Raw genomic sequence first — 18,228 nt, forward strand, 5'->3', positions numbered from 1 at the left:
GAATAAAGCCCGTCTGGGAGATAACTCAAGTCAGTTTAGAGGTGTGGGAAGTTAAAAAATGGGACGAGATGTTGTTGATGCGCTCAGATATGTTCTTAATTGAATGGAACCAAAGTGAAAAACATAAAAATAAAACAAATATATAAAGAAGCTATTATGTTAAACGTTAAGTGGTGCATCAGTGTCTTTAACGCATCAAATTATTTCACTTGGAATGCGTATTGATTTAAATTCTTCGGCCATTTTCTCTTGATTTGAAGGAGCAGCTGTTATCGGCTCTGCCGAAAGCGCATCAGTATTATGAAAAAAATGTACGCTTTCCATATACCACTACATAAACCAAATGAGGTGTGTATGCGAATGAAATGATGATCAAACTGTGGAACTTGCGATTCATCTAATTTTTGGGCCGCTGATGATTCGAGAAAATCTACGTTATTTTACTTGATCACAGTCGTATAGCAGAAAAATACCATTGCTGAATAGCAACCGAAATCAATGCGATCGACAGTTTTGAAATTAAAACACGTACAAAGCTGGTATTTGAAAAATCGTATTTGTTGTTGTATTGCCAAGGAAATTTCTCTTTTTCAGGCAAGCTAAGCAACTATTTCGAGATACATATTTGTACGAGTATGCAAATAGAGAAACATAAGCGATAGAAATCAAATACTACACTCATACATACATAAATACTCTGTGTGTCCAATTTGAACGAATTCGTACGATATTTTTTCTTTTTATTTCGTTTTATAAGTGGCAGCTGCCATTTATGCAAATGTTAGCCAATGCGACGTGATCGACACCAAAAAAAGGCTGCAGACGTTTGGAGCAGGTGAATACGTTCGTAAAGCAAAGTGTTGTAGTCATTGCCAATCATGCGAGCATGCGTACATACGTATGCAAAAGGCTATGAAGGAATGAATGGTGGCGCAATTTGAGGTGTTGGAGCGTCATTGTGCTTTATTTGTGCTTGTATGTATGTGCATATATCTGTGTATCTATATAAAAATAAATAAACAAATTAGTACAGTAGCAATAAAAAACACAAGTGAATAATAAAATGTATGCAGTGCGCATACGTACATGCCAAGGCGCTAAAACTGGCCGAAATGAAAAACACGCATGCCACTTATATATGCGCATTAACTTGTTAGCAAGTAGTTTCGATGCCTACTACCTAGCTACAAATGAATGGCAGCTTAAGAAGACAAAAATGCCTTGATTTTAAGGTTTTCTAATTCGATTCGAGTTTTAGTGCTTGTTTTCTAAGAGTAAGATTTTTAATGTGATTTAATATAATAAAAGTACTAATATTTTAAAGCGAATAGATATGGCGCAATTAAATCATATTTTAAGAGTTTATTTAAAAAAACTCATGCTTTTAAATAAACATTTTTTTTTGAATCACACAAGTACAGCTACATAGGTACACTATATATGCAACAAATGTGTTTTCCGTTTTTAATACACGAACATGGCTGCCTACCGCTAAGCTCTATCGAATTTGGCCATTCACTACCACCTCATGCCAGTTGAGTAAAACTTGTAATCATTTTGCCATCAATTAATTATAGCCAAAATTAGTTACAACCCGTTTTAATGGCAGGTGAAGCGGTAGGTATGCATAAACATACCTAAATAAATACTATTTTTTATTCATACATACCTATGCATGCATACATAATTTTTTTGTTGTTAAAAAAATGAAATATGATTTTAATTCAAAGCATAGCAAAGGCGTTTATTTACTAGTTTCCAATAAGTAAAACAATTTCAAGTTAAATGGGCGAGTGAAATATCTAAATCTATGCCAAAAAATAGATATTTATTTGGAGAAAAACTCATTTTATCAGTATATCTTTAAATTTTTTATCTTTAGCCATTTTCGACATATGTATGTATAGCCAATTCCCACGGTAGTCATTCAGTTATTTAAAAGTAAGAAAATAACAAACCACAGCAAAGTAGCTGCCAATGAATTGCAAAAATCCATTAATTGTTAAATGATATGAATTCATCAGCCCACACAAAACTGTTGTCTGCTTTTGATGGAAGAGTACCTACGTTACGTGTTGTTATTTAATAGGGCATCAACTTTTTGCGGATCATAACTTCGCAGTTATATTTTTACATCAGTTATTTTTTTGTTGTAGCGTTTTTGGTTTTTACAACATCAACCAAAGCTATTGTGATAATAAATGAAGCTTTCAAACTTCTATGGCTTACTAATTCCACTTTATTATTCTCAAGCCCACAAAAGCTATAAATATTTATCGGCCTTATAAGCCCTCACTTGGACATATCGCATCATTCACCTTATAGGTGCATAGGTGTATAACATAATATATATGTATACAAAAGTGCTGATATTTTGCGTGTCGCCGCTGATGAACTCATTCGGTTGAAAACTCATATTTGTATTTTTTGTTCATGAGCACAGGGATTATTTGGTTTAGCATATTTTCGTTGTTGTTTACTTTCTTTGTTGTGTGTGTTTTTGTTTATGTCATCCACACCTACACTTCAACGTAAATGGCTTTATGATCGCTAGCCGCTCAAGCACTTGTTGTCGGGAATGGCATGAAAATGTCTTATAAGCACATTTTAAGTGGCACTTTACACAATTTGATAGCTGGTTTTGGCTAATAACGAGATATTTGCATTTTTAATGTGTCCAATAACTGATTTTGCTAATAAGTAAATAGAAGAAAGTGTGCAATAAAAATTGCCGGCTACGGCCACTTTGGCAGTTTCATCTCAATTGTGTATAGAGGTTATATAGTGAATTCGTACTAAAAAATTTCAAAGAAAAGTGCTCTTTAAGCCTCAATATAAGATTTGAATATGTATATAAATATCTAAATGCACAACAGTAGAAGTACAGCTGATTAGAAGCTGTATTGCTAACGTGGCGTGCTTTTTGTGGAGGATGGCATGCAGTTTTACTCCCACAACAAGTATTAGCTTAGTTTTTTCTTATATTATATACATATTATTACGTAGTTTTCTGGTATACTTTAAATATTATTTGACTCGTTTACCAGTCATAATACACTTGAAATTTTATAAATTCACTCCAATGACAAAATTCAAACAAATTTTTCAGTTTGACGCGCCATTAACAGGACGCGGAAGTAGTGGTGAGCAGCTGTTTGTCAAATTTCATTGTGAACAGATTTGGCGCAGTGCATTTAAGTTTGAAATATTTAGTATATTAAATGCACACTGTTAAATTATGTAATATGTAATATATACTTTAAAATCCATTAATGGCAAAATTAAAAGCGCTTTACGTATCATATATTAATATTTATAAGAGTATCACAAGCAAGCAACAACAGAAGCACACAATTAGAAAACGGAAATGATAGTAAGAGCAAAATAACTCTTTGTCGCAGTGTATTGTGAATGGGCGGAAAGAGGCGTTGCTTAGTCTGCTTAGCGCAAATGTTACATTATTTACTACGCATTAATGATTTATGTACCTTTTAGCGCAAGAATATGTAATTTACATTGCAATTACTTTGAAATAACTTTTAAAATATTATGAAGGTTGCTTGCTTCATATTCGCATGCAATAATAAATTGCATTTTAATTACATATATACTTATTATTGCAATGCTAATAAGCAGGCAGCGTTGCCGTATTTTCTTTCAAAACAATAATTAGTTGATAAAGGTAATTTAGAATTTGGAGATCTTAAAAATGAGCTCAACTAATTTTTTTAAATTACATTTAATCACATTTATCGCAACATAATTAGACACATAACTAACAGGAAAGAAAAACGAAGTAATTCCGAAATGGAAGTACTGAAAATCTATGCTGCAACAGAAGTCCATTGAATTGCACTGTGAATAGACCAGACGAGGTGTTATGTTTCTTTTCAGCACATTTGTTACAATAATTGTTGCGTATTAGCTAATTTGAAATCTTTCTGCGTTTATGTGCAATTTATTAAATATTAATTATTATATAATGCAAAAATATATTATATTAAAATGGAATTGACAGTCAATGATCTGTTATGGACTGCTCCACTACAGCCAAACTCTCAATTTTTAACTGCACTAATACCGATTGGGCCATCTGAAGAGAGCTATCGTTCAGAGGAGGCTATTTTGAGCCAATGGGAGACAAAATGCGTTCCAACCGTATAGCGCCGATTATATAGTTTCTCGCCAGATCTCTTCGAACTTGATTGGGAGATGCTCACGCATCGAAATTATAGTTCGGACTTGGTACTAATTGATTACAATCAGTTCCTATATTTGACGAATGATTTTGCTGGTGAAAATTCGCATAAAGAGAAGCTTGTGAAAATCGACTGCCTTCGCTTTTTTGCCAATATGGGTGGGGGTTTCTAAGAGAGATACATAAAGCCCACATTCTGACGTTACGAATATGCAGAGCCAAAAATTTCAGCAATGCTCCCCACTACTTTAAATGATTAGCGCGCCACAGATTCGCACCAATGTGCGCTTCCCTTAATGAAATTGTTCAATCACTCTAACTATGCTTATAAATAAATTGAGGGAATAAAATGTTCGCGTGCGAATTTAACTTTCCGGGCGTTTATTTCGCAGTGTGTCTATTCCCTCCGCTGGCTAACGACTGATTTTTCAAATTGAACCAGTCATTAACGCAGCGGCAAATTCGGCGAAGGACACACTGCGGTATTCATATACAAATTAGCGCTAACTCTATATATGCGCGTTTGTACATATGTACGCGAACAACGAAATAGGAACTTTGCATTGACCGTTACCTATTGTGCGGACATACTAGTTGTGTACAAACACGCATACACAGAATTAGCGGGAATCAAATACATAAAGTATAGTACAACAAATAATTTACAACTAATCAGGGGTTCCCAACAATGCTCAATAAAGCCTTCAACGCCATGCAAAGAAAGTGGATACCTTTCCTAATAACATAAATTACACTTGATTTTCATTCCACAAACCCCACAAACCCAATGCAAAAACGTAAAAATTGCGAATCAGCATTAATTGCGCCTACCTTAGCAAAATCGAACTTCGAATAGGTCAGACACAATGTCCTATGTTGGTTAACCTTAGTATATGCAAAACTACAATCAACATGGATATGTAACGGAAAATATCTGCCAGTCAAATTGCAATTTGAATGACTGCGGCGTTCAACAAACTAAATGCAATAATTGCCGCATGCTACCGGAATAAATATTTTGAAATTTAAATAGATTTCATACAATATTTTGCAATATTCTCAAACAAGCTGTTGTCTATAAGGAACATTCCCCCATAATAATAAAGTGCATTTTAATTGTGTACAGAGCTTTACAAAAACTTTGGGAAATGAGTACTCGTATTCACTTATAAAAAATGCTTGCAGCTAAAAAATTTGATTAAAAACCCGGATTACTAATTAGCGAATGGCGATTAGCAAATGGTCAGCAGGGGCAGCACATTTTGGGGCCAAATTAGCGCCTGCATACGAGCAAAAAGTAAGCAAAGTAATTTTGGAAAAAAATGCAAAGCAAATATTGCAATCACCGCCCAATTCGCACTCTCAAACACGCAAAACATTAAACTTGGTTATGAAAAACAACCGCTGGTGTACCTCACCGACGAAAATGGTGGCGTTTGCGGTTGTGGCTGTTGGTGCGCATGCACAACGCTGCGGATTGAGCAACATTCATGCGCTTAGTGACTGAATGACTTAATGAGCTGTGCAGCGCGCAGCAAAAACAAAAAAACAAAAAAACAAAAGTTCACAATAAAAGAAAAACAAAAAAATTTAATGTTGGCGCGAAAATCGGTACGCGCTCGGTTAACAAACGCAAATCAAGCGATGTGGTCTAATTTGCAAAAGCGTAAAAGTGAAATTTCAAAGACTGTTTCGTAGTTGCACACTTCGACAACTGATTTACAAAATATTAGCGTAGTCCGTTTTTTTATTTTGTTTTGTTTTGCATGAATGATTTATTTTTGCTCGCCACTTGTTTTGCGATTTTCACGCTCAAGTGTAATATGCCATATATATGTATATAATAAATGTGTGCGGCAACATGTCATAAAAAGAAACGCAATTCGCAGCAGTGTGCAAACGAAGAAAATGCACTTTGGCGAGCATGAAAAATATTTTGTATTTTATGGACATATTTTCTTGTAAATTTTATTGTTAATTGCGCGCTAATTGTATTTCTTTTTTCTTTTTGCTGGCTATAAAGTAATTTGAAAAATTACATCTTTGTGTGGAAAACGTCCTAGTCCATTGCCAATTGCATTGCGGCGTTGCGCTTGGTGCATTTTCGTCGCCAATATTACGTAAAACGTTTGCGCTCTAACGCTTTTTATGATTTTTGTAGCATTTTTCGTATGCCCGCTTTGGTGACAACTCCTCAAACTTGTTGCGTTGACTGCGCAAACTCAGCAAACTGGCAGATCTTGATTATCTACAGCTGACGTGGCATGGCCGTCACTAACAAGCTACCATAAAATTTAGCCAATTATTTTGCGAATGAAACAGGGCATCTAGATTTGGTTTTTGCGCCTGTGCGCATGCGCAGCACTTGGCTGAGTATGTTTAAGAAAAAAATATGGCGCGCTACTGCAGTTAATGCGCCGCGAGCGGAAATGCTCAAATATGCACGCAACTGCGCGCGCCAAAGTGACCGTTATGGCTGTTGCTTGCCACATAATAATTATGGTGTGGAAGGCTTTAAATAGCAACCCACTCATTCGTAGCCGTGGCTTGTGCTGCGTTATTTTGCTGCGCAGGCTCTTTTTACTGGGTTACGTATACGCAATGTACTGCAGGGGGAAGTGAGCGCAGCGTTGCATAAATGTTTAGAAGGTAAAAATATAAACTAACAAAATGAAGAAGAAAAAAAAAAACAAATTATGAGGCGTTGCAGGCTTTAGTTGTTATTTTTTTAATTTTATGTAAAACAAATCAAAACTTTTACAAGGTAAAAAGAAGTTTTGTTTATCAAAAAAAAATTTTTTAATTTTGGAATAATTTCTATATTAAATTTTTTTTTTAAATCAAGATTTTTACTGTAATCTAGTCTTATTTATTACTTTTAAAGAATGCAAAATTTTTCAGCATTGCTTCATTTGCTACCAGAAAATAATATGAATACATACTAAATAACTAAGAGAACTAAAAACGTTTTATTTTACAATTCTAAACTAACTTGTTTCATTTAAATATTTTATTGTATAGCAGCATTTGAGAAAAAAATTACTATTAATTTTTTTTAAATTTAGTTGTTTTTTTATAAAAATTGTTTTTTTTAACTACTACTCCGTTAGCATTGATGCATACTGCCGCAAATACAAAGTTATAAAAGAATTTCTTTAAAACTCTTCCATAAATGAGGCCACATTCGGCCGCTAATTTGCGCATGCTTAGCTTCATGCGCGTAGATTAACTTAATCCCAACGACCCGATAACATAATTCCATGAAACGCATAGAAACGGGAAGAGTCCGCACTCATTCACGCTGTAGTGCTAATTTAATTCACACATTCACGGAGCAGCGTCACGTTGGCAGCGCAGGCGCGTCTTTCTATCTCATTAAAAGTCGTTTTTTTCTTACCTATACATAGGCATACGCACATCCGCATTATTTCCAAGATGAGCTCCAGCCGTAGTGCAACTCGCTGCGTTCGCTGCCAAGTGGTTTAGCTGCCGCCAATGTCATGCGTCAACGTTAAAATGTTGATGGCCCCAACTGTGGCCCACACCGACGTACGTGCTTCTTTAACTGCGTATGTATTTGTGTGTGCATGTATGTTGGCGTGTGCTTGACTAACCTCCAAGAGATTGTTTGTCATGCCATTTCTTTTATGCTGCTAATGCGCACGAACCGCGTACTTTCTACTTATAACTTTGTTATTGTTGTTGCGATTTTCTTGCGTTTACTATTCGCACAAAGAATGTGGAATTTACGCACTCTGCTGTGAAATTGGCAATGCAATACGAAATTGCAGTCAATTGAAATTTACGCCCGTACAAGTGAAGATCACTGCGAGTGTGTGCGAGACATACGCATGTATGTGTGTGGTATAAGTACATGCATTTTAAAGCGCATAGGCCGGTACTAGGTTATATAGTGGTATCTAAATGGTATAAAAATGTGTGACATTTAGAGCGTCCAAGTGACCTACATTTGGTTCAAGTAAAGAATACAAGGTGAATGAGAACACCACTGTTGGATGATGCGTACCAAGTGTGTATGTAGGTATGTAGGTACGCATTTGTTAAGAAAACAAATAAGAAAATTTTCCATAAATAGTAACTACTTACGAGTATAATGGGATCAATGCTATTGATAGCACATACGAGTTTCTGAGATTAGTAAACTTAATATAAAAATGTTTCTCCGGTTACTGCTTACTGCACGCTTCTGGATGAACCTATTGAAACTCGATATTGTCATAACTCATAAAACCCATAATTGTTGCTGTGAACAGTGTAGTATACCCAATTTCGCTAAAACAATAAACAATTTTTAATTAACCAAATGTGTGAACAAACCTTAATCAAACACTCGTGCATCATCATCGCTTGGCCCTACAGCTCTATATGAGCTTTGGCCTGCTGACCAAAATGTCTTCATTCTACCCGACCAAAGACGTCAAGCCTGATTCGAGCGAACGCAGGGCAGACGCACAGAAAGTGGTCCGCCTCTCCACATGCTGGGCAGAGTGCACTGTCTGAGATACCAACCTTTTCCATGGGCTTTGCCCATAGAAAGTGGCCCGTCATCAGTCCAACCAGCGTCCAACAGTCCTGTCTGCTTAGTAACAGGAGGAACCTCTCAGCCTGCCAAGCTCGCTTGTGAGTTAGAGTAACCCGTTTGCTAACCGTGGCCTTGATGGCTGCAGAGGGGAGTGGCGGAACGGTCTCCAGTTGTTTACTTTGAGTTTCCTCATGTCATTTTTCATTTTCCAGCTCGTCAATCCATCTTGATCTTGTCCTATCTTTTGCTTCCGTCGTAAATGTTTTATCGTCAATTGTTTTCCCTTATTCATTCTCGTCATAACCTAGCCATCTGATTCTTTGGATTTGATGAAGCGCACAACATTCTCTTCTTCTATTAGTTCTTTCCCTCTTTGTTGGAAAGTTCAAGCGGAAAGGAGCAACTGCTGCGCTTCATTGAACTTGGCAAAATTCGGTTAGGGGATTACTGAGCGTATTAAAGAGCAGAGGGGCTTGGTGTAGAGTGCAAGGTTTCTAGCTAATTTGCTGCAATCCTGCTTAAGATGGCGAGCCTTTACTTGAGTTAACAATCGACAATGAATTTTAAAAAATTAAACATTCAATATTGCAGAGTGACAGTTGTTTTACGCTATAAAAAGTAATCATTCGGTTATTGCCTAAACAGACGGTGGCGGTAATCGCGATTAACGACTTAATTGACAACTACACTTAATTCTCATAATTCTAGGATTAAGGAAATTTTCGATGGTAACATTGTCGATAAAGAGAAGAACAAGAAAGACTGGATGCAATGCTAGTTTGCACTGGCACGTTCGAAATTACATTAATTGTTTTGGTATTTCGGAGCAGTTTGAGAAATTGTAATTAAAGATTTTTTTTAATAATTATTATAGTAACAGAGCAGCTAATACCCGTATTTGTTCTGTAAGGTTCATCTTTTACTGACAAAACTATCCAATAACCAAATCAACTATTCACTAATCCGCGTGACAACCGTCTGTTGCACTACAATTTTAATCAGAGTTAACTGCGCCCGAGTGTCATGGAAATAATGACTTACTTTGATCTGGCGGCCACCGTAGCCGAATGGGTTGGTGCGTGACTACCATTCGCAATTCACAGAGAGAACGTCGGTTCGAATCTCGGTGAAACACCAAAATTAAGAAAAAAAACATTTTTCTAATAGCGGTCGCCCCTCGGCAGGCAATGGCAAACCTCCGAGTGTATTTCTGCCATGAAAAAACTCCTCATAAAAATATCTTCCGTTTGGAGTCGGCTTAAAACTGTAGGTCCCTCCATTTGTGGAACAACATCAAGACACACTCCACAAATAGGAGGAGGAGCTCGGCCAAACACCCAAAAAGGGTGTACGCGCCAATTATATATATATATGATCTTCAGTTTTAATTTTCTTCTACTTCAAAGCGTGATCCGCGCAGCTGATACCTCTTTTCCGAACTCCGCATGTTGGCTAACCCAAATAATTGGAATTCTATTGAATTCCCATTTTCCCGATTGAATAACCATTTTAAGAAATATTTATGCCTTCATTTACGCAACGCCATTCTCTTAGTATTTCTAAAATCACCGGCTCGATGATATTCTTAGCTTTAGAAACCTTGCGACATTACCGTGCAAACATTCGAAATATCTACAAATTGATGTACGTGTGTATGTATGTATGTGAGATTGCATTTAACGCCAAAATTGCGCAATAATGCTATTAATTGTTTGTTTTTGTTTTTGTGTGAGTGTAACAAATTTTTTAAATGTTCTTTGTGGAATAGTTGCAAGTGATCGATTTTGTAGTAGCTCAATTAAATTGGTTAATTTCGTTACGTAGCTGTTGATTTAATTAATACCAAATTCGTACTCCACAAAAAAGAAGAAAATGTAAATTAAGAAATTAGATTGCAATATATCGCTGTTGACGATTTTATTTGCGGTTTTGTTGTTGACAGTTGCTCGAGTTGCAGTCGCTAATATGTATTTTTTAATTTTTACCACCAAAAGCTGATTGTGTGAGTGGGCCGATAGGTAAATAGGCCCAGTAAGAATGGCGATGTGCCTCGAAAAGCCAGGTCTGGTATTCGTTGACAGATTGAATCATTTTTAAGGTTATGAAGTGACTTATTTTCGTCTTGTCTACTATGGGTAACACATTTAAGTAAGAGCTACATCTATGTACATATATAAGTGCCTTATGCCCTCTAATGGGACACCATACATCCGAATCAAGACGTCTTATGCCCTCTAATGAGACACCCTACATCCAAATCAACTCATTTCCTTTCTCTCTTTGTGATCACAGATATTTTTTCTTATCTTGTTTTTATATTTAAAATTTTCATGTGCTTTTTAGGCTATTGGTTTTTGTTGTTTATTAATTTTGTTTGTTGTTTTCATGATTTTTGTTTAATGGCTTCAATTTTTCACTGCTTATTATAAGTTCGGTTATTCCGTTTTCATTTTGATGTGGTGTTTCTTAATTAATGGTATTTAGCTATAGTCATCTGGCTACCGCGTTCAGTCGGATTTTTGTTTTTGTTAAAAATGAATGCTAAGACTGCAGTTTTTTAGTAATTTATAAGCTAAAAATATCAATGAAAAGGTAGTCGATACAGACTATCACTCGATGGGTCTTACGTTCGATGCTCACAGTGGAAATGAAGCTTCAAATGATAGAAAAAGGTTTTCATGGTTTTCATATAGCGTTCACCCCGCTATAGGCAACAACAAACCTTCAAATGCATTTCTGCCATGAAAAAACTTCTCATACATAAATAACCAGCTGTATTTTTGAGGAGCCGTAGCACTGTATTTCGTATTTTTGAGTTGAGCTTTGCACAACATTATCAACGTATTAAAGCTGTGCAATTTAATAAAAATATTTGCGTTGTAAAATCATTCTGTACTTGTAGCCGCATTTTTATTGGAATCACTTGACCGAGTTTCGAAAAAATACGGTGAGCGACGCAGCTCCAAAACGTCACATTATTTTTTATTATTTAACAAACAGGGTTATTTGTTTTTTTCCAGTCAAAGCATTCTTAAAATAATTCATTATTCATTCATTAATTATTTCAATAAAAATGTAGCTGCTTGACTTCAAGTGTCCCCAGCAGTTGGAGTTATTAGATTTATTACCCATTCATTTGTCGCTGTTCGTGGCGTTGTTTTTTATTTTATTTTTTTTTTCGTATTTTTACTTCTCATTTATCATCAATAGACATTTGCTCCACAATAGCAATGCCCAAACGGCAGCTGCTGCGGGTTAAGTTCAATGTGATCAACATAAAAGTACGAAACTTAATTCACCTGTCATAAAAATAATTTCGAAAACGGTTTTATTTGTTTCTTTCTTAACTTTTTTTTGTTAGTAATTGCCTACACACATATATTCGTTTTCTACTTATATACATTCAAACACTACTGCTTGTTAGCTATCTGTTAGATTAAGTTTGTTAAGCCTTTCACTTATTTGCTTTTTGTTTTTGTCTGTTTGTGTTTTGATTTCTACTCTGGCACGCAAGGCGATCTTGACGTGTGATAGTTTATTCCACGTTCTGTGGCATTTGAAGCTGCAAGCGTAGCAATAAGTTGCTTTGCGTGTAGAAAATTAGAAAATAAATTATAGAATTATATTCATTATACTGACTTTTAGTTAAAAACTTGATTCTCTACTTCAATGCGTGATTTGGTTTAAGCTGTGGATAAAATAATTTTCATCATTCACTTTTCAATTTTTATTTTTTCACATATAACATACATTTTCACCACAAATCAGTTTTTTTTCGAGGCAAACCTGCAAGCAGATTTTAAGAGTTTTGCAAAAATTTTGGAAAAATATTTAAATATATTAATATAATAAAATAAAATTAAGTTAAATTAAGCTGAGAAAATAATATAGAAAAAATGGCAAAGGGTAAAAGAATAAAATACTTTTACAAAAAAAAAAGAAACAAAAAATTAAATGAAAAAAAAATGAGAAGCAAAATACAAAAAGAATATAAAATAAAATAGAATAACAAATGACAAAGGAAAAAAATAAATAAAATAATAAAAAAAAACATAAATGAAAAAAGTACAAAATTCATATAAAATAAAATAAGGTAAGATAAAACTAAAGGCGGCCGCCGTAGCCGAATGGGTTGGTGCGTGATTACCATTCGGAATTCACAGAGAGGTCGTTGGTTCGAATCTCGGTGAAAGCAAAATTAATAAAAACATTTTTCTAATAGCGGTCGCCCCTCGGCAGGCAATGGCAAACCTTCGAGTGTATTTCTGCCATGAAAAAGCTCCTCATAACAATATCTGCCGTTCGGAGTCGGCTTGAAACTGTAGGCCCCTCCATTTGTGGAACAACATCAAGACGCACACCACAAATAGGAGGAGGAGCTCGGCCAAACACCTAACAGAAGTCTACGCGCCAATTATTTATTTTTATTTTTAAGATAAAACTAAATAAAATGAAGTTATATCAAATTGAGGAATATAATAAAACAGCAGAGAAAAAAAAAATACTAAAATAACATACCATTAAAGAAAAAATACAAAAAGAATTTGATATAAAATAAAATGAAGTTAAATTAATTTGAGGAAATATAATATAATAAAGAAAATAAAATATACTAAAAAATGACAAAAAATATTACATTATAAGAAAATAAAATAAAATAAAATACATAAATGAAAAAAATACGAAATATAAAATAAAAGGAGGTAAGATAAAATAAAATTGAGCACAAAATTCATAAAGAAAAAAAATTACAAAACGAAAAAAAAATGAGATATAAAAATAAACCAAAATTAAATGAAAAAGTACACACAAATAAAAATGAAAAATATACAATAAACTAAAATTACGAAAATATAAAATAATAAAAATAAACAAAATGACAAGGGATACAAATAAAATATTATATAATGAAAAAATGAAATGAAAAAAATACAAATAAAATTTAAATTAAAATAAGATAAGATAAAACAAAATTAAATTGGGAAAATATAATGTAATAAATGAATTATAATAAAAAATGGCAAAGGATAAAAATAAATAAAATACAAAAGCTAAATAAAATTAAAAAAAAAGAAAAACAGAAAGAGAATATAAAATAAACTAAGGTAAGATAAAATAAAATTTTATTTAATAGAATTAAAAAATGACAAAGAATAAAAAACATAAATTTCAAAAATAAAATGCTATGAAGGTAAATATTAAATTGACGAAATAAAAACGAATACAAACACGACAAAGCATAAAAAAATAAAATACAGAAATAAACTAAAATGAAATGAAAAATTTGCAAAAAAACAAAAAAACATAAAATAAAATAAAGTTAAATTAAATTGAGTAATTCAAATAGAATACAAACACGCCAAAGAATAAAAATAAAATAAAATATTATATAATAAATAAAAAAATTAAAATTAAATGAAAAATTACACAACGAATATAAAATAAAATTCAATAATATAAAAATAAATTAAATTAAATTGATAAAATAAAATAAAATTAAAAAAAAAACTAAGTACAAAATAATATATTATGTGAAAAAATGCAAAAATAAAATAAAATGAGATAAGATAAAAGAAAATGATATGAAGTTAAACTAAATTGAGGAATTTAAATTAATTTGGCGAATAATTAATTAATTGAGGAATAAAATAAAGTACAATAAACCTAAATTTGATGGAGTGAAATTAAATAGATAATATAGAGACGTAAATTTGTTAGCATTTGACATCTGACCTGCCCATCCGTTCCTGAGCCTTCTCTATGAATTTACCTTCTCTGGATAATATAAAACAGCGCCAACACACCATCAAGCGCTTGGAATTCGCACTATCGCTATTTTGACTTTGATAGCTAAAATAACATCCAAGATGCGTCAGAAATTAAATTTATCCTTGGAATTTTGCAAAATAGGTCACTTTTAGCTAAAAAACAAAATTGGAAAATCGAATATTGGAAGCCGAAAATTGAGTAATTATCCACTGCACTAAAGTCAAATGGCCGCCTAAAAGCTGGGATTTGACACCATCAGACTATTTTTATGAGGGACAGAAACGATTCAAATTTGCTATTGTTGAGATAAGTTACGAAATTAACGAAAATGTACTAATCGGGTTGCTGCAAAGTCAGCCGTAGAAGTCATTTGAACGAAATTGTGTTGTAATCACAAAGTTTGCCATAACTAACAAAAACAAAAAAAATTAAAATTGAAAAATATATCATGCGACTTTTATTTATAAACAAATTAAATTCCACACTATTACCAACAAAAACAAAAACCAATTATTTGAAAAATATTTCATGCGACTTTTATTTATAACCAAATTAAAATAAGCTCCACACTGTACAAAAATATAATTAAATTGAATAAAAAATACTATGCATTAATCGCAATCTGAAAAATCCGTATTTGGAAATAATAACAAAAAAATAACAAAAAATAAAAAATAGCGCACCTTCGTTAGGTAATCCCATTGGTTTAATAGAAAACATCAGTTTAATTAAAAAACTCATTACAATTGTACAACAAAGCTAAAAAGCCAGCAGCACTTCATAAACATTGTGGTAAGACCTACTTGAAGGTCCCAACTCGTCCATTGCATGCTACAGTTGGTTGAGGCCAAAGCTGCACCATCCTCTGCAACGCTCTACTTATGACCAGCCACGTGTGAAATATTTTTTTTGTAGCCGGTCAGCATGTAGAGCTTAAGGTCCAGCGGGTTTTGCATCATAGTTTTATTTTCCTTTTTTCATTTCTCTCGCGTTTTATGATTTATTGCAAATACAAAGTTACAGAATTGCAAATTCTCCTTTTACCTTTCTACAGTGTGTGTGTGTGTGTGTGGGCCTTTCACTATGCGGTTTCAATGGTGTTGCAATTGAAGAGGCTCTTTTTTATGACTTTTCACTCGCCAAACCGCAAGAGCTTACAATGTAACAAACAATTGAAAAAAAAAAGAAAAAAGCTTTCCAGTTTTTATATGCAATTTATGTTTAGCTGGTCTCGAGCGCTGCTTAAAAATATGCGCCTGCATCCATCTAGTTTACAATTATTGTATCTCTACATCCCGTTTATCTAACCGCCGCATAATTCTACCATATTTTACCTTGCGTTTCCTGGCAGACCACCCCATCTCCATCGCTCCTTCATTACGTATGCAAACCAGGTCTTTTGGCTACATCAAATGAGTCTATTTACCAACGAGCTGGTCACCGTTCGTCCACTTGGAGCGTTCGACTGCCGCTCACGGCTGGAATTCAAATGAGTTTTACCATAATTGTAGAAACATTCATTTTTAATAGACATTCAGTAAAGTTAGTATATGTACTTATATATATGTATGTATGTGTATGTGCATGAAGTTATAGCGAATGTAGGAAATGCAGAGGCGGAAGTTGCAAGTTTTTGGTTACACTGCAAACCAGTTTAAATCCAACGTAAGACGTTGAATAAGGATGGAAAAATTGTGAAAAAACAAAAATTGACCTGAATTGTTTTGAAATACTTCCACGAATGGGACTAAAAAAATATAAAAGATAAAATTTAGATTGGATTAAAAATTAAAAAAATATGAAAAATACGAAAAAATACGAAAGTTAAATAAAACGAGGCAAAATAAATGCAATAATGAAATGAAATGTGAGATAAATTAAAATAAATAAGAAATAAAAAAACAAAAACTAAATTACAATCAGCAATAATGGAAATGGGAAAGAACAAAAAAAAAATTAATTAATACTAAAAAACCTAAAATAATATTAAGTAATGAATGAAAAAAATTATAAATTGTGAATAAGAAATAAGAATAAAAAAAATTTTGTTTGCATTACAAATTAAAAAAAATATATATTTTTGTACTAAGCTAAAAATTTAAGAAAAAGTAAAAAATAAAATAAAAAAAAGAGAAAGGCCAACGCTTCCAAAATTTTGTGCAAAAATTCAAATGCAAATCAGAGGAAAACTGAGGGAGTTACAGAGCTTTGACTGAAAGAGTTTAGCCAGGGCAACAAAGTACTGGTGAGGCTTTAGGCTCATTTGACCGATTTTGGTGTTTTTTACATATTTAGAAAAATTAACGCTTCTGTAGTTTTGTGTCAAAATTTCAAGCAAATCAGAGGAAAACTGAGAGAGTTATAGAACTGTGACTGAAAGAATTTAGCAAGGGTAACTTGGTACTGGTAGGGCTTTAGACAAATGGAGTTTTTGATTTTTTTTAACCGATTTTGTTTTTTTATGTTAACGCAAACAAATAATTGATTTATTTTTGGACCTTTGGGCTCCTAGGCGCATGTACTACTGGCATTGAAAATCAAAAAAGTATTTAGTCAAGGCTACCAAATTCGTCGAGACAATGCCTTTCCGCTGCTGTATATAGCCCACTATGACCTTCTGCGCCCTTTTGTGATAGGCGATAATATTTCAAGTGCCTGTTGCGCTAGTTTTGTTTTGATGTTAAGCACAAAAAACGTGTTTGGTTTATCAATAAAGCGAGCAATTGAATCACAAGGAGTATCGTAATTATTATTTTTTTACAATTATCTGTATGTAATGCATGTATGTGCTTATATGTATATATTTAAAGAAATTTTTTATAATTGTAAGTGCTGCTAAGACGCATATTTTTAATTAGTGTTTCCAATTCCTTTTTTCTCCCCACTCTTCTCCGCAGCAATGACATAATGGAACCAATGACCGCATTGGTTTTGGCCTTCCAGCTGTTGGCCCTCTTCTCCATCGCCGGTGCACTGCTCATCTATCTGATCTGCAAGGTGCGTGATGACACTGCCGAGGTGGCCGAATCCCAGCCGGGCACTGTGCTCGTAACCAGCGCCGACACCGCACTCGGCCTACAGCTGTGCACACATCTCGCCAACAAGGGCTGCCGTGTTTTCGCCGGTATGCGTGATGCCCAAGATTCGCTGCCCGCTAAGCTGCTCAACGGTTGGCTGAAAATGCGCGAATACAGCGAGGAGCCAGTGCGCGGCGCCATCATCCCCATGCAACTGGATGTGACACGCGAGGATGTGTTGCGCGAAACGACCAGCGCCATGGGTGCACACATGAATGCGGGCGAGCGCGGCATTGCGGCAGTGATCAATACCAGTGGAAGCCTCTTTCGCGGGCGCGTCGAAATGCAGGAGGGCCAACAGTGGGAGCATATGTTGAAAACGAATATATTGGGTTCATTGCGTGTGGCCAAAGCATTTGTGAGCTTCTTGCGACCGACAAGGGGACGTCTCATCTATTTAGGCGCCGGTGCTGGGACAGGACCGAATAGCGAGGATGGTTTAGTAGCATTCAAAGCGTCACGCGCCGCCGTGGAGAAGTGTGTGGAAGAGTTGCGCAAAGAGCTGCAGCCGTATGGAGTGAAGGTGGTGGCGCTAGACACGTGCGGCATAGCAGCGGAGGCACTATACAAGGCGCCAGTGCCACACAGTGAGTATTGTTGAGGTTTGAGTCGATTTTTATGGTCACTGCTTGATTTTTTTT

General features: G+C 34.4%; 1 protein-coding gene across 3 annotated transcripts in view; it reads left to right on the plus strand.

Moving 5' to 3' along the window:
• The window catches only part of LOC129236766 (estradiol 17-beta-dehydrogenase 2), a 36,194-nt gene that overhangs the window by 17,059 nt on the left and 907 nt on the right, over positions 1–18,228 (plus strand). For all 3 annotated transcript variants that reach the window (XM_054870968.1, XM_054870967.1, XM_054870970.1), the window contains exon 3: positions 17,408–18,174. In XM_054870968.1, the coding sequence (XP_054726943.1) occupies positions 17,418–18,174 (757 nt within the window). In that variant the 5' untranslated portion in view covers positions 17,408–17,417. The remainder of the gene's footprint in view (positions 1–17,407; positions 18,175–18,228) is intronic.

This window comes from Anastrepha obliqua, chromosome 2 (genome assembly GCF_027943255.1).
Source record: "Anastrepha obliqua isolate idAnaObli1 chromosome 2, idAnaObli1_1.0, whole genome shotgun sequence".
Classification (NCBI taxonomy): domain Eukaryota; kingdom Metazoa; phylum Arthropoda; class Insecta; order Diptera; family Tephritidae; genus Anastrepha; species Anastrepha obliqua.